This window comes from Aspergillus tanneri, assembly GCF_003426965.1.
Source record: "Aspergillus tanneri strain NIH1004 chromosome Unknown AapTan_1_pilon_pilon_pilon, whole genome shotgun sequence".
Taxonomy (NCBI): domain Eukaryota; kingdom Fungi; phylum Ascomycota; class Eurotiomycetes; order Eurotiales; family Aspergillaceae; genus Aspergillus; species Aspergillus tanneri.
Window position 1 is genome coordinate 5,097,062 of NW_022984628.1, and position 21,269 is coordinate 5,118,330.

The following is a 21,269-nucleotide window of genomic DNA, read 5'->3' on the forward strand; positions in this document are numbered from 1 at the left end:
CCTGTCGCATTACAAAACATCAATAATTATTAACTAGTCATTTCATATGCTACAGAGCGCTCATGGATATCTTTTTCAAGATGCTTCTGGCATACGTCATTTTCCACCATGTGTCGAAAGAACCCATTGTCCCTTTTTATTAACTCTGCGGGAGGCCCGAATTCCACCACCTTTCCATTGTCAAGAACCAAAATTCGATCAAAGTCGACTATAGTTTGAATACGATGCGCGATAACAAGCAATGTAGTATCGTTGCAACAAGACCGAATCGATTGTTGGATGAGCTCGTCTGTTTCTTTGTCAACAGCGGACGTGGCTTCGTCAAGAATCAAAACGGCCGGTTTCGAAAGTAATGCTCGATCAAGACACAGCAACTGTCGCTGTCCATGGGATAGATTGGACCCTCCATTGGACACTGCAGTATGTAACATGCTCAAAGATGTTACCCCTTTAGCAGACCAATGGACCTGCTCTAAGGAATGCAACAACACGTCTTCGCCGAGCTCACCGAATGGGTCAAGATTGGAGCGCACGTTCCTGAAAACAGGACTGGGTTTTGAGGTATAATTGCTAATCGACTGCGTAAACATTCCAGCTTCGTTGTTGATATATCGATGCTATCTATCCAAATCTTGCCTTGACATGCCTCTAGGAACCGAAATAACGTCAGTGCTAGCGACGACTTCCCTGCACCTGTGCGGCCAACAATCCCGATGCGTTGCCGCGGCTCTACATGAAAGCTGACATTGCACAACACTGGTGGCAGGTCTTGACTGTACCCTACTGTGAGATCTTTGACGACAATCCGGCCGTCCGTAGGCCATGATAGAGGGGCGGTATCTCCCATGCCACCTTCCATGGGGAGGTTCGAATACTCCAGTATCCGTTCGATGCCATTCATATCCATCTCCAGGGTTGCGTAGGTCCGGCTCAGAGAAATCAGGGCGAAACATAAATGGTTCGTGAACACCATTGCAAAACCAGCTATGGAGCCGGTAATGTTATTTCTCCATATAACAGCGAATGCTGTCGCGGTGGAAAATAAAGCACCTAAAGCATTGACCCAAAATGTGAACCACTGATTAAATAGACAAAGATGCCATACAGCCTGTGCGTGCCGATCGATCTTGGTATGAACGGCCATATAATAATATGTACGGCGATACGCTCGGATCGTCACTATCCCCTGAAAAGCTGAGCTGAATTGTTGATATATTGGGCTTCTGGCAATACACTCGAGGCGCTTTACTTCGCGAGCTGCTGAAAGGTACAGACGAGTGTACCAGAAGGTTGCATATATTAACAACATGGCAAACGGGATCAATATCGGGCGAACTAGTACGGCGCCCATAATGACACATATGCAGTCCATGCCGGCACTGAGAAACCCCATAAAGTCGAACCCCAGCCGAGAATCCATTAGGTAGAAATCAGCCGTGAACCTATTGAGAAGACATCCTATTGGAACTGCATCGGCCCATTGTAATGGTGTTCGTAGCAAAACGTAAAGGAGCTGGCGAAAAAGGCTTTTAGATGAGCGAAGAGATATCGCAAGAGCAACATAAGTTCGCAAAGTTCCCAGTAGACACGCTGCGATTGCAAGTCCAAAATAGTTTCTTAGATAAAACCACACGTCAGAGTCGTTTTTGGTCCAGATGCTTACCCACCAGAACTATGCCAAGTCAGTTGAATCTTTTAAGTTGACATGAGGCGACTGTGAAACCTAGCTCATTCTCAAGACTCACCTGAGCTAATTGAAGAGCATTATAGGTGAGATAACACCCAGAAAGAAGATACCAATTAGACCATCCACCAGAGGATTGAACATATCGCTGAAAGAGAGACCATTGATGCGCCTTGCTCGCGAGTCTCATCTGGCACAAATTTCCTGTATCTTTCCGAATTTGTAGGCTTGGTTATGACCTGACTTTGGCCATTGTGTTGAAGAGCTGTATCATATGGAGGATGAGCAATATGTTTGCGAAAATATAGCCCGGCGGTTTTCATGTTCCTTGTTCCTTGTTCCTGTGTTTGAGAGTGTTGAGCATGACCCTCATCTCTCGTAATGCTAACATCTTCATCTCTCCCATTATCCAACCGTATCATGTAGTCAGCCTTTGCGATACATAGGCCAACATGGTGCGTAACCAAGATTCTAGTCCGTCCCTTAGCCAATTCGCCTGTCAAAGCATGATCAAACAGATGCTGAGCCGTGTGGACATCCACAGCACTGAAGATATCATCAAGAAGAAGAATACCAGCTCGGGAATAGATAGTACGTGCAAGGCTTATACGTGTCCTTTGCCCGCCACTGAGATTGATGCCGCCGGGTCCGATATCAGTCATATCACGCTCTTCAAAGTCATCGATATCGTGGACCAATGCACAAGCTCTCATAACATCCCAATATCTCTTTGGCTCAAACGGCAGTCCATAGAGGATATTATCACGTACAGTTCCGGCTTCAATCCAGGGGGTCTGGGCCACGTAGACCATCATATTATCAAGAACCCACCGTCCACAACGCTGTAGGGGGTATAAATATCTCCATAGGGAGGAGGATGCGGTCTCTGTACTTTCCCAGACACAATGTTACACTCGCCTAGTATCGCTGCCAATAAGAGGCTTTTCCCAGAACCAGTAGGACCTGAGACCAGACTCAAACCATGGGATGGGAAATTCACATTGATATCTTGCAATGTCCCCACTTTTTTGCGAGATGTAGGAGAATGGTAGGACAGAGTGGCGCTTATAAACTGGATGTTCTCTGACGCAGTCACACCTTCTTTCTCGACATTGAATCCTGAGAAATCTGCCATGCGTTTTATGCTCACGTTTGCAGCTATAGTACCAGAGAGTAGCTCGGGCAGAATTCCCAATATGAACTGAAGGTACCCCAGTATGGAAATACAGGAAATGCAATGGCTGGCGTAAGCCGTCCATATAATTTGGCATACACTCCACGGGAAATGGTTGATACCAGTACCGGACCTAGAAGATGGAGAGTCACGTATATGACTTGCCAGTTAAACGATGTCTGTTGCGCTTGCAGCTCATTATTGCGCAATTGATTGATCTTCGCCTCCCATTTTCTCTCAAGTCCTGCAAACTTCACCTGTCGAATACCCTGCAGGACCTCCGTCATAACGCCTATCTTCGTATTACGGGCCCTCATCAGGGCATTCTCCGCAGCGGAGCATCTTTTAAGACAGACAGAATGCAGTGGGAAAAGTAAACACAGGGAAAAAATTCCCGCCAGGAGGCTTTGCCATCCCAGAAGTCGACCCAGCAATATACAAGCAACGATAATCTTCATTGGCTGGAGAACACAGCTATAGAGGAACCCGGCAATTGTCGCGATTCTGGGCGCATGTATTGCTACTAAATTTGTTATATTTTGAAGCCCTATGCCACTTTCTTCCTCTTTATGACTATTAGCCAACGGCGTAAGATTCACTGTGTTGTCAAAGAGGATGGCGCAAAGCTGCTGCGTCATAGGGATGGATATTCTGCTCTGAGCAATCCAGAGTAGCCAATTCTCAAGCCATGAAGAAACCCCAATTCCTAAGCCTAATGCCAGTGCCAATCTCATAAGCGCTGCATGATGTGTCTGTTCCTTAGTTCGTGCTTCGAGTAGTAGTATCATCTCCCGTAATGCAACATGGGGCGTGAAAGCGAGCACTGCTAGAGGTACAGAGAGAATGGTCTGGTAGAGAATATGCTTTCGGTATCAGAGGAACAGCGTCTTCCAAAGCGGCCTATGAGAATCAGCAGACTCCACTCGTTTAAATGTATCCTGTAAGGTACTCGCTCGAGTCCTGCCATCTAACTCTGGAAGAGTTTCAAGGCTGATATTGGGTTCGATTCCGATCTGTCGAACAAGGGAGCAGCCCAGTGGAAACATATATGCCCAATAATTGATGACGATCCCTCTCCATCAACTAGTTTGCCATCACGGAGTCTACGTCGGCGTCGCGGGATTGAAAGACTGACTAAAATAGTTGAGACTGCCAGGATCTGGCACACATAAAGTGAAATAAAGTCTTCATTTGAGTTTTCGAGTGGAGGTATAGTGTAGAGCTCCACAGTCATGGTAACCATTAATATAGAGCAGCAAAGCGCTCCTTTCAGTCCCATGGCATACTGAGGTGTATGCAGTGGTTCCACAGCAATCATCACATACTGAGCCAACAAAACTACCTATACTAGGTCAGTGTTATTCTATAATTGAGATACTTCTTATCTTACCCAGGTAGCAAATAGCAGCCATGCTTCCAGAACGAGGTGCTCAGTGATACTGATCGCGGCACGGACGAAAGCAACTGCACTCCCAGCAAACATCAAAAGGACCAGAATCCATGGTCGTTAACCTCTCCTTGTCATACCAGTGCTATGTCTAGATATTTTGTCTAGCGTTTCGTCATCGTGGTTATGGCTCTGTCTTTGATGCACCCTTCCGCGGGAAAAAAGGTGCAAGAGAATCTCTCGTATGGCCGGGACACATAGCTGGAGCGCCAGTCCTAGACTGGTAATATGTGTGATTAGGCAGAGCGTTCTAGGCTAAGCATCGTGTGGTGGGTGTTGCATGCAGGGTTGAATCAAGGGGGTGTAAACATTGCGGCAGCCATACACTCCTGGGTAACCAGGCAGACACGTTATCTATCGATTTTATGCTTTGCATATTCGCACGGTCATGCTAGGCAGCAATATATATCATGCATATCAGGTATTATGTGTGGGCATGGCATCCACCAAAAAAAAAAAAAAATCAACTTTTCCACCTAGCTGCAGTGGATTTAATGATATAGGTGGTTCAGGTTGACGAGATATCTGGACTATGTACCAAACCATGCCTATATAAACAACCCACAATTAATCCTCCGATGTAAACACCTCGTCCCAATGTTTTTTCACTCCCTCACACACCCCTGATCTATCCTTCCACGAATCAAGCGCATGCTCCAGAGTACATGCCACCGTCTTTGTCTCCTCCCACGTCACCTTTTCAGCATCATATCCTATTCGTTGCAACGCATCCACGCTATTCGTCCAGATCCGAGTCGGCTTTCCATTATGTAGCGTCTTCTCCAGGAGGACCTCCCCTGGATTAAACTCTGGATCGTGCGCATGTATAAAGAACCCGCGAACCGACCCTGTTACGCAGTGATCTTTGACACATGGGTTTTCCTGCCTGGTCCGCTCGTAATCTTCTATTGGATCCGCCTGCAACATAGCGGGGCGGATGGTAGGCGCATGAGGATGGCTCCAGTCGACTATCGGCTCGCTGACGGTGTAGAACTCTTCCCCAATAGCCGTTGCGGCCTGGATGAATGTGTCATTGTCACCTTCACCGGGCCCACCTTGGCATAGAAGCTTGTAGTAGAACGACGGCCCGTAGTAGTTATAGTAAGTGGCCAGGAGCAAGGTCAGCCAGTGACTCTTTTAGAAACGAGTAACACTCCGGCCTCGGTGGCCGGACGCGCATTGGTAGGTGGTTCAGGTTGACGAGATATCTGGAAGTATAGTGGTGAGGCGGTATTCGTCCAGAAATCCGGCCAGGTGACCAGGCCAGTCGAGGTGAAGGACTTCGATGTTAGTAACTGTGCGGGATCATGCACCGGGATGCAGTCGGCGTCCATCCACAAAATAGATTCAAACGACGAAAAGAGTATTGCGAACGATTTGAGCTGGAAATCCTCAGTAGTGTCGTGGTAATTTCTCTCGACTGGTAGAATCTCGGAGAGAACAATGCATCGGGCATTCAGCGGCGGGAGAACCACCTCGCAGACGTACGGCTCGTACTCCTGATAATCCCGCATGAATAGTTCCACGGGCAAGGTAGATCCCGTCCGTCGCAGCATGCGTAAGGTGACCACGAAGGTAGGCATGTAGTGGCCCCCAGCTGCTGATACAATCCCCTTGGTCCCATTGCGGTAGGCGCGATAGTTGCGATTGTCGGCTATTGTGTGTATATCTAGCGTAAAGTTGTCGTGGGCATCCTGTAGAGGCTGGCAGATTTCATCAAAGTTGTACACAAGGTTTTCTCGAGGAGATTCGTAGACCGCATCAAACGGAGGCATTCCCACGGTGCCGATGACTATTGGTGAATCACATTGTGGTCTATGTTTTTCAAGGATGGCATGCAGCTCATACGCCAGCTGAGCCTCACGATCCGAAAGGAGATAGGGAGATGTCGAGGTTAAGAAGGAGCTGTTCCAAAAGAGGTATATATTGAGGAGAAACACGGTGACTATTAGGGTGATGGTAATCCTCCGGGGCGGGAGCGAGTGGAGGCAGGCCTTCTTTTTTATATACGATATGCCCTAGTCATGATCTGGAGATAGCCGCCTGGCTTCCTGAGGCTGAGTGGACATTCCAAAACGGGATCAAATGTACACCCGCGTAATTTTGGCCTATTTTTAGTGACCGTAGAAAATACATGCTTCTAGGGAATTAGGGCCTTGGCTGACAGCAAGTCCATCCCTATTATCGTGACCCGAATGATGGTCATTCGTAGTATCTGTGCGTACGAGAGATGACGGTCTATGGTATATAGCAATACGGAGAGGATCCATGGTAATATTTAGGAGACCCCAACCAGACATTGTCATTCTGAAGGAGGGCGCCCGGTAAATGCGAACCTATCGAAGATGGCCTATGCTACCTCCCAGTAGTAGGCCAGAAAATGGCACGCGGCCAGCCAATATATATATATATTAGACCAGTCCTTTGCTTGGGCGTTTTGGCGGAGCGGCGAGTGCTTACGACACAACGCTCATATCAGAGATTCAGGGGATATTACACTTAGTAGTAGGCTAGCTAAAATTAATCTCGCTATCCAATTGACTAAGGGACGGCGGCTAATACAAGCCACTTATCCTTCCTCTATTGGTGGTGTCAGGTAAATCCTAGCTCTACCCCTGCACGAAGCCCGAATATCCCACGGTCATTCCGGAGCAATCCCCTAGTGGTTTCAGTGTAACTGCCAGGAGCATCAGAGCGTTAACCTTGGTAGGAACTTACCATGATAGCTAGTTATATGCGACGAATAAAGTGCCTCGGCTACGGATGTCTATGTATATGTACTATCATTTAACCATTACTTGCTATAGGATGTTCCATCTGATGAGATATTAGTGGCGGTAAGGATCAGTAACTGACGAGAAAGTGGGTAGCTTGATCAGTCCATGTCCGTACTCCAATAAATAGTCAAGCACTCCAGCCCTCTTTCTTGCCCAACTGCAGAGTACGGAGTAACTAGTTCGGGTCTTCTTATTAGTAAGGCGGCGCAGGAGGGATCATCGGTGATCCATGGTACAGTAAAACCCGTCTAATTGCAAAACCAATATCGGTAAAGCGCTAAGTGGGTCTTAACTTCCACTTATAGGGCAGGATTTGTTGCATTTATCACAATAAGTGCAATTCTTAGTCTTTTTCTCTACTCATATACATATGCATATACAGAGTTATGATCACGTGTAGTGCTTGTGATTGGCTAGAGCCGGTTTCTATAACTGCATTCCTTCTCTAAATGCATCCAAAATGGCGTTCCGAATTGATTGCATTTAACAGGGTTTTACTGTACTAGCATGCAATTAGGAGGGGGATTTTGGCAAAATTCATTATTTATTGTCGGATATTTGGCTAGTCCTGAAGAGGAAATAGAATACGATTGGTAAAAAAATGTCTTATTTGAACGAATTTAGCTGGTTGGGCTCTTCTTGATTATATTCTTTTTGTTGTGTGCTTCGTAAGGGGTTTTACCCCGATCTAGTCACATGATTATGGTCCACCCACGGCCATATTATTTGTGTCGACAATTAACTATGGTAATATTGATTATTCAGCACCTTTCTCAGTCAAATGTTGTTGATGATCCAACATCATCGGATCGCGTATATTTCCTATATTAGTTAGTTTGCATTCTTCATTTGTTTACCTCGCCTTTATAAACGCGAGATGTTTTGGTAGTTTAGTTGAATCAGAGACCTAATTCAATGAAGGATCGATACTTGCGAATACGCGTAGTTTTATGGTTGACAATTTGACATTTATCGATTGTGACATTCAACTCAAAATTACCACTAATCAGTTAGCGCCAGCTAAATTAGCCCTACCAGTTAGAGCGCACGTCTCTTACTCTAGACGCTGGAGTGGAGATAAGCTGCATTCTATCTGCCAACCAGGCTGTAGGTTCATATTGCCTAGCTGGCGCTATATTAATGAAACTGTTCACTGCTTGTTTGCATGTGCAGCTATTCATTCACACTTGAACTAGAACTAGCAATCATTTATCTGTTTGCTGAGAGCAATTGAATTCTAAGGGCGATAAGTGCTGAAGTAAACTCTAATATTACCTGTTACGCGGGTATGTGATACTTCCTGCTCTTCTTCTTTTGCTGTGACATTTTCTCTTTTTCGGGGGGATCATTAGGGGCCGAGCAAAGGTTTCCAGCCAGGTGAGGGGCAAATATTAGTACGATCGCCGCCCTCAAATTGAACGATTTCCAGCCTAAGTCTTTCGCGCACCTTCTATCCATGAAATTATGATGCCAGTATTTGCCAACTCCCACCGACAAGCCCTCCTCTTGCTCGCTTTGCAGATTTCAATCCTTCCCAGCATACTTGCGAAGCAATGCTACTGGACTAGTGGTGAACAGGCTAACGACGAATTTGCTCCCTGTTTTCCGGACAAAGCGAATAGTGCGTGCTGTGGAATCAATAAAAAAAACGACCAACCAAATGATTTCTGCACCTCAAATGGTCTCTGTTTACCACAGGTTAGACGGTGGTCGGGCCTCTACTTATTAAATGCATGCACAGATCAGACATGGGATAGTTACGAGTGCCCTAAGATCTGTGACTTGAGCAGTCAGTATTTCGTCGGTATATGTCATCAGTGTAGTACAGAACTAACAATAGTCTCCTCTTTTTAGAAATGAGTCAAGGTACCGCCATTCATATCCTTCCGTGTCCGAACAGTACACACGGTATGAACTCTTGGTGCTGTAGTCCCAGCGGTGCCGATTGTTGCGATGACGCCTTTCAAATGGATATGGGCACCTTACTTATCCCCGCCTCGACTACTTCCTCGAATTCTACCTCAACCGCTACCGCAACTACGACCGCGACTGTAACCGCGGGCACGACTAGGATCAAGGATAGTGGCACGGAATCCAGGACAACTGCCGTCGGGGCTGCTGTGGGAGCTGCTTTGGGTGCGTGCCTCTTGGCGGCTCTCGGAACAATTTTGTTTCAACGGCGGACATACAAGAAGAAGCTGCAAGAGATGCAACAGATTCAAACTACTCCTGTTTATTATTGTGCGCACACTACTGCTGAGACTCCAAGTGAGTTGCCTTTGAATCCCAAACCCGCCGTGTTTGAGTTAGGGGAGGAACGTCAACAGGATCCAGCTGGCAGGAGTCCGTGACTGGTCCACTAGGTACAAGAGGGTATACACAGATGGCTATTTAAATGGCGAAACGTGTATAAATGGGCATTTTGTTCTTTCAATGGTCATATCCATGTGGTGTTGTATATAATATAAATCAATAAATAATAATTTGTCAAACAATGCCTCCAATTACTTGATTTTCTATTGAAAAGAGATGCTGTATAGTATAAACGCATACGCTATAGCATGCACCGGCTGACACAGCTGTAAGGTAAATCTTTAGACAGGTTAAGATAGATTTGGTGAACATAAAATGCCCATAGCTCTTAATGGTAGTGCATTATCACGGGCTAGAGAGCATTGTGTCCTGTCAAGCACAGTATGTCCACGAAGGAATTGTTGGGAAACAAAAATAAAAACGGGAGACCTTCTTATGAATAATTTAACCCATTGTGCCCTCGCTTCAGTGATCAATAATGGATTGTGCGATATGTCTCATCAGGCCGATTTCCAAGTCTGCACGAGGGCTGGTAGCCTGAGCATCCTATGTGGTATCAACCCCTCACACCAGCTTGCTTATGTCCCAGAGTATCCCACAGAAGCCTTAAGCCATTCAGTGCGCATACAAATTGTAACGGAAACAATATAATCCGCCTGACTTGGTGATGCGGAGTATCAGACGATCGATTCACCCCTGAATCCTTTAGATAGTTGAACACCTCAATGAGAATATAGGGAACCACTTAGTAGGCTCAGTTGGTTGAGATACTGCGATTCCTGGTGTTTCAACTGAATGACATCTACTTCTTAGTTAGGCCAGTTGGCCTGTAGCTAATAGAATAGCTCCCTGCGCATCACTTCCCCTGAATTTCACAACACAAATTTATGTGCTAAAGCATATGTCTCGATATCCCTCGACATGGCACCTATAAAATAACTTGAATTATGTAAGCGTAAAGGGAAGAGTCGAAGCTTTTATCAGGGCCATTCGACTGAATTGAATTGACAATTAAATGATTTGATGATCTGAATGATATCATGAAGAGCTATCTAGAGGATATTTATACTCTCATCTTGAGCTCATTTGGCCTTCATGGAATCTAGTGGAATTCTACTTCTTCTTTCCTAATTTGGTAGCCATCCGAGCAACCGTTATCATGCGTTGAAGCGTTTAAAATTTATGAATATGCAGGCAGAAAACTAGGTGGGCCCATGAGTGATCAGCAACTGAGCCAAGGTGCCATGCATACTTCACGCTGGAAGCTACGAAGTACGGTGTAGGTAGTTGTACTCTCATCACAGTTTTACGTAGGCACAACGATTTTAAGAAACCTGGCCGTTATGTGGACAATCGACTTCTAAAGACACCCTTAGTAGAGATAAGATCTCGCCGGGACCGGTGGATTTATTGGGAGACTATTACTGCGGTGACTGTTTAAAGCAGCCATTCCAAAGTGTAATAAACTCGGAGGAAGAGCTTTGGTGGGAAATGTCTTGGTATAAGGGGCTGCAATATAGGCGTACTAACTACACACGAACCAAATGGTCATATGACTGTCAAAACGTGTTCGCGAGGCACAATTCTCTTCAATTCAGGGGCTCTGGCGAGCTGACTATCTAGGTGGGTGACTAAGTGCGGCCACGTGACCATACCGAATATGGTAGGTCCCTAACAAAACGAGTTAGCGACCCGCTATCAGCCGAAGCCTTGTCCGGAAATCTACAGTCACGCATTATCTTTCGGGAACGGCAAACTCAAAACGGTGACATTCTTGAGCTTAAAAAATGTATAGTTAGGCAATCTGTTGAAGCTTAATCAGCGAGCTGAAAGAGCTTTGATTCGTCATATCCGCCAAAATACTACCAAACCATTAATTTTCTTATCTTCACCTTCAAAATCTACACACCAGCTTCATATCAACACTACGCGCAGATATCTGAAGAAAAACGAGGTCTACGCCTTTAGGCCTCGTCGGAAGCCATTTCATACAGGAGGCAAAAGAGACTGCGGCTTCAGTGGGGACTGGTAGTGTGTGATCTTTTCAGACGAGTCAAAATTTGAGCTCGGTTTTGATAGTTCGGCACCTTAGGTACGGCGTAAAAAGGGTCAAGTGTTTGAATCACAATATCTACGGCCAAGTTTCATATCAGGACGGTCAACTATAGGTGCTTAGAGTTGTATTTCATATAATCTTCGGCCAAAGCTTAAAATTCTACCGGATGGCAGTCGTATGGACAGTTTTATTATTGCAACAAGATTTTAAATGAAATTGGGCAGCCATATTATCAAGAATTGGCTGAGCTTCAAGAAGATGCAATCTGGCAAGATGACGGCGCGAGATACCAACCACACTTCAAAGGCTACAAAAGCTTATGAAGAATGCATTTCTCTTTAACAGATGGAATGGCCGCCTTCGTCACCCGATCTTAATCTAATTGAGAATCTATGGAGCCAGGTCAAGCAGCGTATATCTAGACGTTATATAATCCACTCAATTGCTGAATTGTGTGGAATTATCCAAAGGGAATGGGATGCATTCGATCAGGTTGAAATTCAACATTTATTTGAGTCTATACACAGAAGGTGCTTTTAAGTCATCAAAGCTAGGGGTGGCCATACAAAATACCCATAAAAATAAAGCTTAGATGCCTAGGAAGCGATAAATTCAATTAAAAATAAAAAGATATTTTTGATGGTGATATTGTTGATAGAAATGGAGTGGTTTTTTTTTTTTTTTTTTTTTTTTTTTTTTTTTTTTTTTTTTAATTTTAAAAAAGGGGGGTTTTTTTTTTTTTTTTTTTTTTTTTTTTTTTTTTTTTTTTGATATGAGACATTTTACCTGGGGTGGCACATAATTACCGGTAGGGTACTGTACTTGTTGGTGACATGAGGTAAGGGAATATATCCAGTCTTTTGAAATAAATCGAATGAAAAGTGTACCTCACATCTTCACGGGTCAGACTCCTGGGATATGGAACAGACTTGGTTCCCAGTACATCTCAAATAACAAACCATCGCCCTAATATTTGCCAACCAGATAAGTTTTATATTTATCCAAAATCTGAAACTGTGTTAATCCATGTGATTTCTGTGGTAGGCGCCATGGCCAGAAAAGTTACGGCCTTGACCAAATTGATGGCGCGGACCGTGGTGCCGGTTCTCCCATGCCGAATCCATAATACACAATGGTAGGCTTATTGTTAGTCTCGAAACTGTCGGTAACTGATTTTATCTGTTCAAGTTTGAGTGCGGCAAGACGCAAGACCGGAATGTGGAGGTATGATATGGCTTTTTCGGTGAGGTTTTCGATAATAGTTGCTGTAGGCTGGACTCATTGAGGCTGATGATATGTTCGACTCACTCTTGAACCAAGTACTCAATTGCATTGGTATCCATATACTGGTCTGTGTCCTTGTGTTCGTAATTTGGGGCGGAGTAATGTGCTGGACTTGTTGGAGCCCACCCGAATCGTCTGAAAGGGGGCCTGGTTTCTGGAACCGGGTGGATTCCAAACAGAGAAGCAATATTATTTGCCGCCCTTCGCAAGAAATGTGCCGATGCCGTCTACCTCCGTTTTGGAAAGTGTAAAGTATTATTAGAAAGGTGGGAGATACGTCAAGCACCATTGTACCCAGAGATACGAAGACGTGTTTCGGTGCCCCATTTATTATAACCTGAGGTGTTTCCGTTCTCATTCCTCTGTAGGTAATATACAGGGGCTATTTTCCTGAGGGTGAAGTGATTTTGATGGTCACGATCAAATAACCATATCCGTGAATCATTGCCAGTATAGCCCCAAAATGTAAGTCCTGACCACCAACAGCTGTAAAAACTTGATTGGTATCAAGGTTGTTGAGAAAGATTTTTCCGGTCTTCTTCGAAATGATCATAGCCACCGCCACCACTGCCGGGAGGTAAACTTCCAGATGAATACCCTAGAGCAATGGACAGAAACAGAAATACATGAGCAAAGTGCATATTGCCGCGAGGTCAGAGAAAAGTAGGAGTAGAATGAAAAGACTGGTTTAGTTTGTAGAGATATATTAACATGGGTAGGTAGGTGCCGGTACTTATAGCTTTTTGCCTTCTTAAACACATACCAAACTGTCAGGGCTACATTGCTTCTACGGACAATATTCCCAATTATAGCAGTGGAAAATGCCTTCTATAACGTCTCGATAGTAGAAGTAACAGTAATAGCATTCACCGCAGCCTAGTACAGAGACTCTGTATACAATAAAAATCACTTCTAAAGGTATGCACAGCCTTTTTCATCGAGTTTTCTAGACAAGAGTTCCCAACCCCTTTTTTGCGAGGCATTTACGAAATAACCTAGGAACTACACCCTTATCTAAGTCCCACAGTCGCATTCACATAAAATAATATATAACTGTTATAGTAAGGCAGAGGAGAAGTATAAGACTAGTTATAATGCTAGCCACTATGTAGCCAAATACTTGGTAATGGCAAGACGGCTTTGCTTTTTAATTTACTTATATTTATATAAAAACAGGATAAATTTTCGTTTATATTTATTACCCTTACTAGCTATCTTTTATCGGCTTTATATACAGGATTCAGGATGTCGGGTTCTTACTTTATTGAGATTGGCCCGTATAGCTCAAAGCTTCACTAGTCAAGCTGCAACAGGTTAATAGGACCTCAATCAATAGCTTAACTAATTAAATATATCAGGAGCGGGAAACAGTGTGGTACCCGCAAGTGTGGAGTGGCTGTATCATGTATCTTATTTTGTTCTCAGCAGTGCATAATTTAGCTGAAAGGGTCAGTATAAAAGTAACTACAAGAGTTTAATAGTTGTCCCTGTGATATATGCATAACCGAAGTAGCCATACTTTAGGGCCTGACCTTCTCTGTCCAATGGAATAGACTGAGAAACAGTAGGTAACAATAGGATTATAGTGGCCTTCCAAACTCAGGATTTAATTATCCATACATACAATACATGTTAAAGGGCTGTTCATGTTATCATACTTCATGTATGCAGTGTCGTCATGTTATACACCTCCATCAGCCCCTTCTAATCCATCCGTGCACGTCGGGTCCTTCCATATCTCCCTCGCCACGCGAGCTTGCACCTCTAGCTCTTCGACATCCTTATTATCACCAAAGAGCTCTGCCACCTGCTCTAGAGACTTCTGCGCTGTCTCTGGAACAAACAAGAATGAGAAGACAGTTGCCCCGACACAAAAAATACCAAAAAAAAGAAACGTGCCCCATCCAATCTTGAGAAGCATCTCCGGGACCACCACCCCAATAATGAAATTGGACAGCCAAATCATTGCCGTGGCTGCGCCGACGCCTTTCGCTCGCTTCGAGCTAGGGAAGACCTCCGCCGGTAGGACCCAAGCGAGTGGTCCATAGGATATTGCGTAGGATAGAATGTAGATATCTAGAACACAATTTAGCTACAGAATAAGCGGGATGCCAGGGTAACATACATATCAGTACAACGCAAAACCAACCTGCCGCTTCATGGGAGGGCCAATCTTCGCTGAAACGACCCATCAGTCCTGCCATTACTAGATGTGGAATTGCCACGAGGATTCCCCCCAGGACAGCGAGCTTTCGACGGCCGATACGGTCCAAAAGTATGAGAATCGGAATACCACCGATAAGTTGACAGACGTTAACTAAACCCGAAAGAATGAAAGACATGTCACTGCTCTGCCCCAGTGCTTCGAAAAAGGTCGGTGCATAGTATACGAATGCGTTTATTCCTGAAAACTATTAGATAGTCAGATATAGTCCTTCAGTTCAGTAATTAGGCTACATACTTGCTGGAAAAATGGAATGGCCAGGGCTACTGCTGTTCGTCGAATATATTTAGGTTGAAAAAGTCCAATCCACTGCTGCAAGCCAGTAATCCATGGTTTGGACTCATAACTGGGATACTCGCGCGCAAGAATTTCGTTCTGAAAGCGGACTTCAGACAGAATACCCTTCCACTCAAGCTGCACCTGCTCATCACGAGAGGGGCGCTGACGTAGCTTAGCCAGAGCTGAAAGGCTATCATATTTACGTCCCTTCATAGCGAGCCATCGGGGAGAGAAAGGGAAAAAGTGGATTGCACAGCCGACAACTAAGGCAGGGAAAATCTGTAGTAGAAAAGGCAGTCGAAAGGCCCAATCGCTGGGGATCGATCTATTGGAAATATTAGAGGAATCATTACATTGGGAGAGTATAGAAAAATGACCTTGTCCCATAAGTAATCCAGTATGCCACGATTGCTCCAATGACGATACTGATAGATCCCATTACAAGAAGAGCGCCTCGCCAAGCGGGGGGGTGCAATTTCCGAGATATACAACGGGCTTCCCATGGCTAGGGTGCCTACACCAATGCCGCCGATGAATCTTCCGGCAACCAGAGAGTTGTAGTTCAATGCGGCTGTTTGGATAACAGCACCCACAACGAAGAATACTGTGGCGACTGTCAGGCCCCATTTACGGGACATCCGGTCAGCAATCGAAGGCAGGAATAAACAACCAACGAAGGCCCCGAGCTCCAACATCGCCGTCATAAACCCCACATGGAATCCATACCGTGGGTTATCGGGATGTGTCTCGGGGTATTGGCTCCGGAATTGGGACATTACTAGAATTAGAGAGATAACCCCCTGGTCTGAAGATCAACACAATCCGGTTAGTTCTCATTTTTGGGTTGGAAGATTCGACGTACCATAACCAAAGGAAAATCCACCGAAAGATGCTAGTAGTGCTGCTCCAAACACATATGGAGAGCGCAGGATATCCCGCAGCTCTCCGTTGTCGTACTTTACCGGAGTGGTCAATAGAGCTAAGGCGTTTCCGCCAGCAAATTCATCATGGTCAGTAAACGGTTTGTCGATTGTCTTTTTTGAGTCCATTGAGATGTTTGTGATTGTATACTTTGTTGCCGCAAATTAGCTACCAAATACGTAGCATTTAAACAAGTCAGAGAAAAGAGTGACCGCAATCAGATATATATAGTGTAAATGTAGAGTGCAGCCTAAATGAGTATTTTTCTCCGCAATTTTGCTACTGATCTCCACTTTTACCCCAAGCTGCGCAATCCGGGGATTTCCCCTTAGAACATTGAGTTTGAGAGAGTCATATATGACTGGTCCATTTTCGCGGAGGAATTTACCAACCTCAGCCATTACCCAATTAGACAGTTTTCCCTATGGGGTGGTACCACCAACCAGAAGCGTCAATTGCAGAATCAACCTCAGGCTATATGCTACGAAGCTGTTCTTGGTAATAAGCTATTCTGTTTTTGAGATGGCTGACAGCTAGAAGATGTTAATAGTGATGTAGAGAGATGTGGGGTAAGGACACCCCGCATTGGCCAAATGGCATTTAGCGTGGGTAGAAACAAGGACAGGAAGAGCAACTACGAAGTCTGAATTTTGCAGAAAACGTGCAACAAATTGGTCAACTATCATTAGCTCAAACGATAACGCCTATACAGAGATCCAAAGTCTAACAATAAGCAAATTATCAGCGTGCTGTATTACTCCCCAGATATTGTTTTATCATCCCTTGGCTCTGGCTGCGTACTAGTAAGAGTGACGGCAAGAACCGACGGAATAGCAATAACCAAAGCCCCCATACAAAGACCCCAATCCATAGCGAACTGAGTCATCGGGGCTTTACCAATTGCGTTAATCCGCCAGGCCATTGCCCCTCCTGCGGCCTGGAAGGTCTTATATGACCCCACGAGAATAGCAGCGACGGCAGGGGAGTTGGACTGGGCCCCCATAAGCCAGTAGCAGAATGATTGCCAGAATGCATCGTATGAACCATAAAAGATATATAGAAAGATCGGCCCTACGGAGATAGAGCTCTCAGTATAGTCAATATCTTGTTTCAGACCCAGTTCTTGCCGTCGGGTTGACCATTTTTGAAATGCATATCCGCCACCCCAGATTGCCATGCCAGTCACGAAGAGGAATAACCATCCGAGTCGGGCTCGGGTGGGACGAGTAAGCTGGGGCATGTCAAGCATGAAACCCATGATCAGACCTCCGAACATCTGGGCGATCCAATAAAGCGCTCCATTAAGCGACCGGGAACGGATGTTGAAGGTTTTCCCATTGACTTCATTTTGCTGGTAGGAATAGAACACATTGGCACAGAAGAATAGCGGAAGCATGCACAGAACTCGCCAGTGGGACATGATGCGAACGGTTCGAACGCTGACTTTTTTCCAGTTCTTTTCCTCTTCTGTCGGCGCTTGCAGCTGCACTGTCCGGATTGATGATGGTGGACAAATGAAGATACCGATCAGCCATCCGACCGCCATGATGATCAATAGTGCAATGTACGTGGCGTTGGATACGGTGCCACTTTGCGAATGATAGTTGAGTGCGAAGCTTGCTAAGGAGCCAACTCCACCACCCAGGTTGAATACGATCCAAAACGTAGCGATAGCGCGACCTTTTTGAGATTCAGGAATATAGGTTGTCATGATGGCGCCTTGAGCCACCCAGAGGAATGATGCGCCGACACCTAAAATAGCACCCGCTGCGATAACAAAAGCCCCGTTGCTGGTGGCTGGATTATATTAGCATACAAATACGGAAAATTATGGGATGCCCTACCGTTGAAGCACAAAAGACTCCCGGAGTACAAAGGATACGTCCATCCTCCTATCAATAAACAGACACGAGGACCAACACGGTCAAAGATGGGCCCGACTACGAACAAAGCTGTTCCGGCTGTCGCAGAGAGCAGAGCAACGTTGGCATTCGCAGCTACCGTCTGGTCTACCTGTCCGGAGCCACCCAGACCGGTGAGAGCATTATACATCTGGATAGACGGTTAGGAGTGACTAATATTGGGACAATTCGATACCCACTCCCGGACAACAAAAGCATATAAAACTAATGAGGAGTATCTGAAACCAGGAATTGGTATACAGTCCACGTATTGCGCTTGAACGTTGGTTTCTCTCCATTTCCATCATGGGAGTAACTGTCCGATTATTAGAATCATTTGCCATGTCAAAATAGATCAATGAGCCGAAGACAAGAGTGAAAGCAGTCAGAAGGACCACCGTTTGGAGCTTATTGTTGGGTGGACGCGCCACATTTATTCGATCCTGATCGGCGAAGTACCACTACCATTGGGGAAATGTTATGTGGTAGAACTGATTGGGACTCATCAGCACTAACAGGGTCCGTTGATATTTGGTGTTAGATATGTCTTGGATATAATTGGTGTATCGGCAGGAAAGGATGCTTCGAAAGATGCTTGATTGGAGGCCCAAGTATCAGACGGAATGTGCTTCTCCACAGAACTCGAAGCGAACTGCTGATGCATAACACGATACGACCTTGCGAAGTAACCCCCACGTGGAGAGACGGATCGGATGAGTGGAAACTCGATCAAACGTGCAGTTAAGTACCACTAAATTTCTCTTCTTATGCAACGGTAAAAGTAAGCTGCTACTTGGAAATAGCACCATGGATCTAGAGGGCTTGTCACAGCTGCAGACCGAAGCGGTCAATCCGCGAACGCGACAGATCGACCAGATGTCAACTCTGGAATTGTGCACGGTCATCAACCACGAGGATCAACATGTTGCTTCTAGCGTTGCATCTTTCATTCCTCAAATAGCCCAGGCTATTGATGCGCTTACGCCTCGCGTGCGTCGAGGGGGACGAGTGATCTATGTTGGCGCGGGCACCAGTGGACGGTCAGTCTAGCGCATGTTTCAATTCCACAGCCTCGTACTTCAAAAAAGAAAATATGATGACGAATGATTAGCGTGACTCAGATTGGGAATCCTCGATGCGTCAGAAATCCCGCCGACTTTTGCCGCTCCGCCGTCTCAATTCATAGGCTTGATTGCGGGGGGTGACGCCGCTATTCGGCGGGCTCAGGAGGGTGCGGAGGATAGTATTGCATCAGGGGAGGCTGATATGATCGCTCTCAATTTACGATCGGATCTCGACAGTGTGATTGGCATCGCTGCCTCGGGGCGCACTCCCTATGTGCTTGGATGTTTGGCATCAGCGAAGAAAACCGGTTGTCTCACGTTGGGTGTTGCTTGCGCCTCACCGTCAGCAATGAATCTCAGCGGAAATGTTGATTTCATGATCTCCCCTCTGCCTGGACCGGAGGTTGTTACGGGAAGTACTCGACTGAAGGCTGGAACTGCCACCAAATTAGTACTGAATATGTTGAGCACCGGCACCATGATCCGCGTCGGTAAAACATACGGAAATCTGGCAAGTCTCCCTATCTCAGTACCGCTGACGTCAACTGACCAATTGGCTAGATGGTGGATCTCGTTGCATCAAACGAAAAGCTAAAACAACGGTCGCGCAATATACTCCGTCGACTAAGTAAGACATGCGATCTAATGAAAAATGCCGACCTGGACAATCTGCTTGATCAGTGTCAGCGAAGTGTCAAATTGGCCCTCTTAGTCGCGGAAACCGGACTCTCTGTAGAGCAATGTCGGTGCGATCTCGAGTCTGCGAATGGGGTACTAGCAAAGGCCTTGAAGAAGTCCACAACACAGACAGAGAATGACTATATCAACGGTAGACAGTTTGCCCTCTGCATCGATGGCGGTGGAAGCAAATGTGCTGCCGTGATCATAGACCAGACAGGAACGATCATCGGGCGTGGGAGGTCTGGACCATGTAATTTGTAAGTACCGAATTATAGGGTGTGGGACTTATACTGACTGTCGCAGGACGGATGGCCGCAGTATGCAAGAGGTCATAAGCAATCTGGTTACCGCAACCCAGAGTGCCATGGATGAATGCAAGAAGGATCAAACAGTCGCAGCATGTTCCCCTGGTGTAGCATCTCTACAGGGATGTTTCAAGACCGCCTGGATTGGACTAGCGGGCATGGACCGGAGCGGATATCGAGAAGAGCTATTACCGTTACTTCGTGAGAAGTTTGGACTGCATTCCCCTGGTTCTCTTCGTCTAAGCAATGATGTGGACCTGTTGGCTGCACTCATGTCTCAACGTCCAGAAACCAGATCCGTTATTATTCTAATTGCTGGCACAGGTAGCGTAGCAATGCGTTATCATCGGGACAGCTCCGGGGGGGCCACTCGCGTCGCTCGTTCAGGCGGCTGGGGGCACATCTTGGGCGATGAAGGAGGCGGATATGCGATCGGACAGCAGGGAATCAAACTTACTCTGGCATGTCTCGAGGAAAGAAGGCTCGGGATATGTGAGGAGCGTCTTGGGGAGTTTGAGGATGCGATTCTTCGACAACTTGGATGTCTCGTTCCCGACCCTAATTGCATTGATCTTGTCAGTCAACTTTTGGCTCAGAACCAGCGACCGAGTACCAAATCTCAGATTGCAGCTGCCGCGGAAGCGGTTCTGTCTGTGGCAAAACATAGTGAAAAAGCGATGATGATCCTGCATGACCAGGTTCGTCATTTGGTGGATCATACGCTTGGACGACTTCTTCATCCTCAATGTGCTGGATTTGTGTCCGACGAGGAAACCGGACTGGTTCTCTCAGGGGGAATTTTTAGCCATCCGACATACCGGGAACTCTTCTTGGAGAGACTGTCTGTGAAAAGGGTGAGTTTCGCCTATGTGGAGCGAGTTGAAGATGCTGCCTTGACTGGTGCTATTTCTTTGATGTCAAAACCGCCAGGACTTTCGCCATAAAAAATAGAATAAGAATAGAACTTTAGACTTTTTCAATAGCCTTCTACTTTATAGGAATCTTAACATGCTGTATTAATTTGATTTATTATATTTTTCTACAGAGTCTTGTGGGGCGTGCCATAGACAGATATTTTATTTCATGAAGGCAACGAAGCCAGTACAGTGCATAGCCGTACTGCTCGGTGATTATGCATTATAAACAAAAACAAACTTCT

General features: G+C 45.7%; 6 protein-coding genes across 6 annotated transcripts; 2 read left to right on the plus strand and 4 right to left on the minus strand.

Moving 5' to 3' along the window:
• Window positions 1-29: 29 nt before the first annotated feature.
• ATNIH1004_003659 (uncharacterized protein) lies at window positions 30-4,341 on the minus strand (the record flags this gene model as incomplete). Its single annotated transcript, XM_033568334.1, has 6 exons — window positions 30-595; window positions 643-1,672; window positions 1,846-2,526; window positions 2,987-3,200; window positions 4,145-4,200; window positions 4,249-4,341. 6 exons carry the CDS (start codon window positions 4,339-4,341, stop codon window positions 30-32), a joined length of 2,640 nt encoding a protein of 879 aa, XP_033430329.1.
• A 531-nt stretch (window positions 4,342-4,872) lies between these two features.
• Window positions 4,873-6,331, minus strand: ATNIH1004_003660 (uncharacterized protein; the record flags this gene model as incomplete). Its single annotated transcript, XM_033568335.1, has 3 exons — window positions 4,873-5,437; window positions 5,458-6,250; window positions 6,316-6,331. 3 exons carry the CDS (start codon window positions 6,329-6,331, stop codon window positions 4,873-4,875), a joined length of 1,374 nt encoding a protein of 457 aa, XP_033430330.1.
• Window positions 6,332-8,938: 2,607 nt separating this feature from the next.
• On the plus strand, window positions 8,939-9,433 carry ATNIH1004_003661 (uncharacterized protein; the record flags this gene model as incomplete). Its single annotated transcript, XM_033568336.1, has 1 exon — window positions 8,939-9,433. One exon carries the CDS (start codon window positions 8,939-8,941, stop codon window positions 9,431-9,433), a length of 495 nt encoding a protein of 164 aa, XP_033430331.1.
• Window positions 9,434-14,416: 4,983 nt separating this feature from the next.
• Window positions 14,417-16,287, minus strand: ATNIH1004_003662 (sugar porter family MFS transporter; the record flags this gene model as incomplete). The annotated part of the gene is made up of 5 exons (XM_033568337.1): window positions 14,417-14,811; window positions 14,885-15,146; window positions 15,197-15,563; window positions 15,665-16,043; window positions 16,101-16,287. 5 exons carry the CDS (start codon window positions 16,285-16,287, stop codon window positions 14,417-14,419), a joined length of 1,590 nt encoding a protein of 529 aa, XP_033430332.1.
• A 626-nt stretch (window positions 16,288-16,913) lies between these two features.
• Window positions 16,914-18,211, minus strand: MFSD11 (putative MFS transporter; the record flags this gene model as incomplete). The annotated part of the gene is made up of 2 exons (XM_033568338.1): window positions 16,914-17,956; window positions 18,004-18,211. The coding sequence occupies 2 exons, from the start codon at window positions 18,209-18,211 to the stop codon at window positions 16,914-16,916; spliced, it is 1,251 nt and encodes a 416-aa protein (XP_033430333.1).
• A 656-nt stretch (window positions 18,212-18,867) lies between these two features.
• Window positions 18,868-21,054, plus strand: ATNIH1004_003664 (putative glucokinase regulator family protein; the record flags this gene model as incomplete). The annotated part of the gene is made up of 4 exons (XM_033568339.1): window positions 18,868-19,100; window positions 19,182-19,611; window positions 19,686-20,062; window positions 20,109-21,054. 4 exons carry the CDS (start codon window positions 18,868-18,870, stop codon window positions 21,052-21,054), a joined length of 1,986 nt encoding a protein of 661 aa, XP_033430334.1.
• Between the last annotated feature and the right edge of the window lie 215 nt (window positions 21,055-21,269).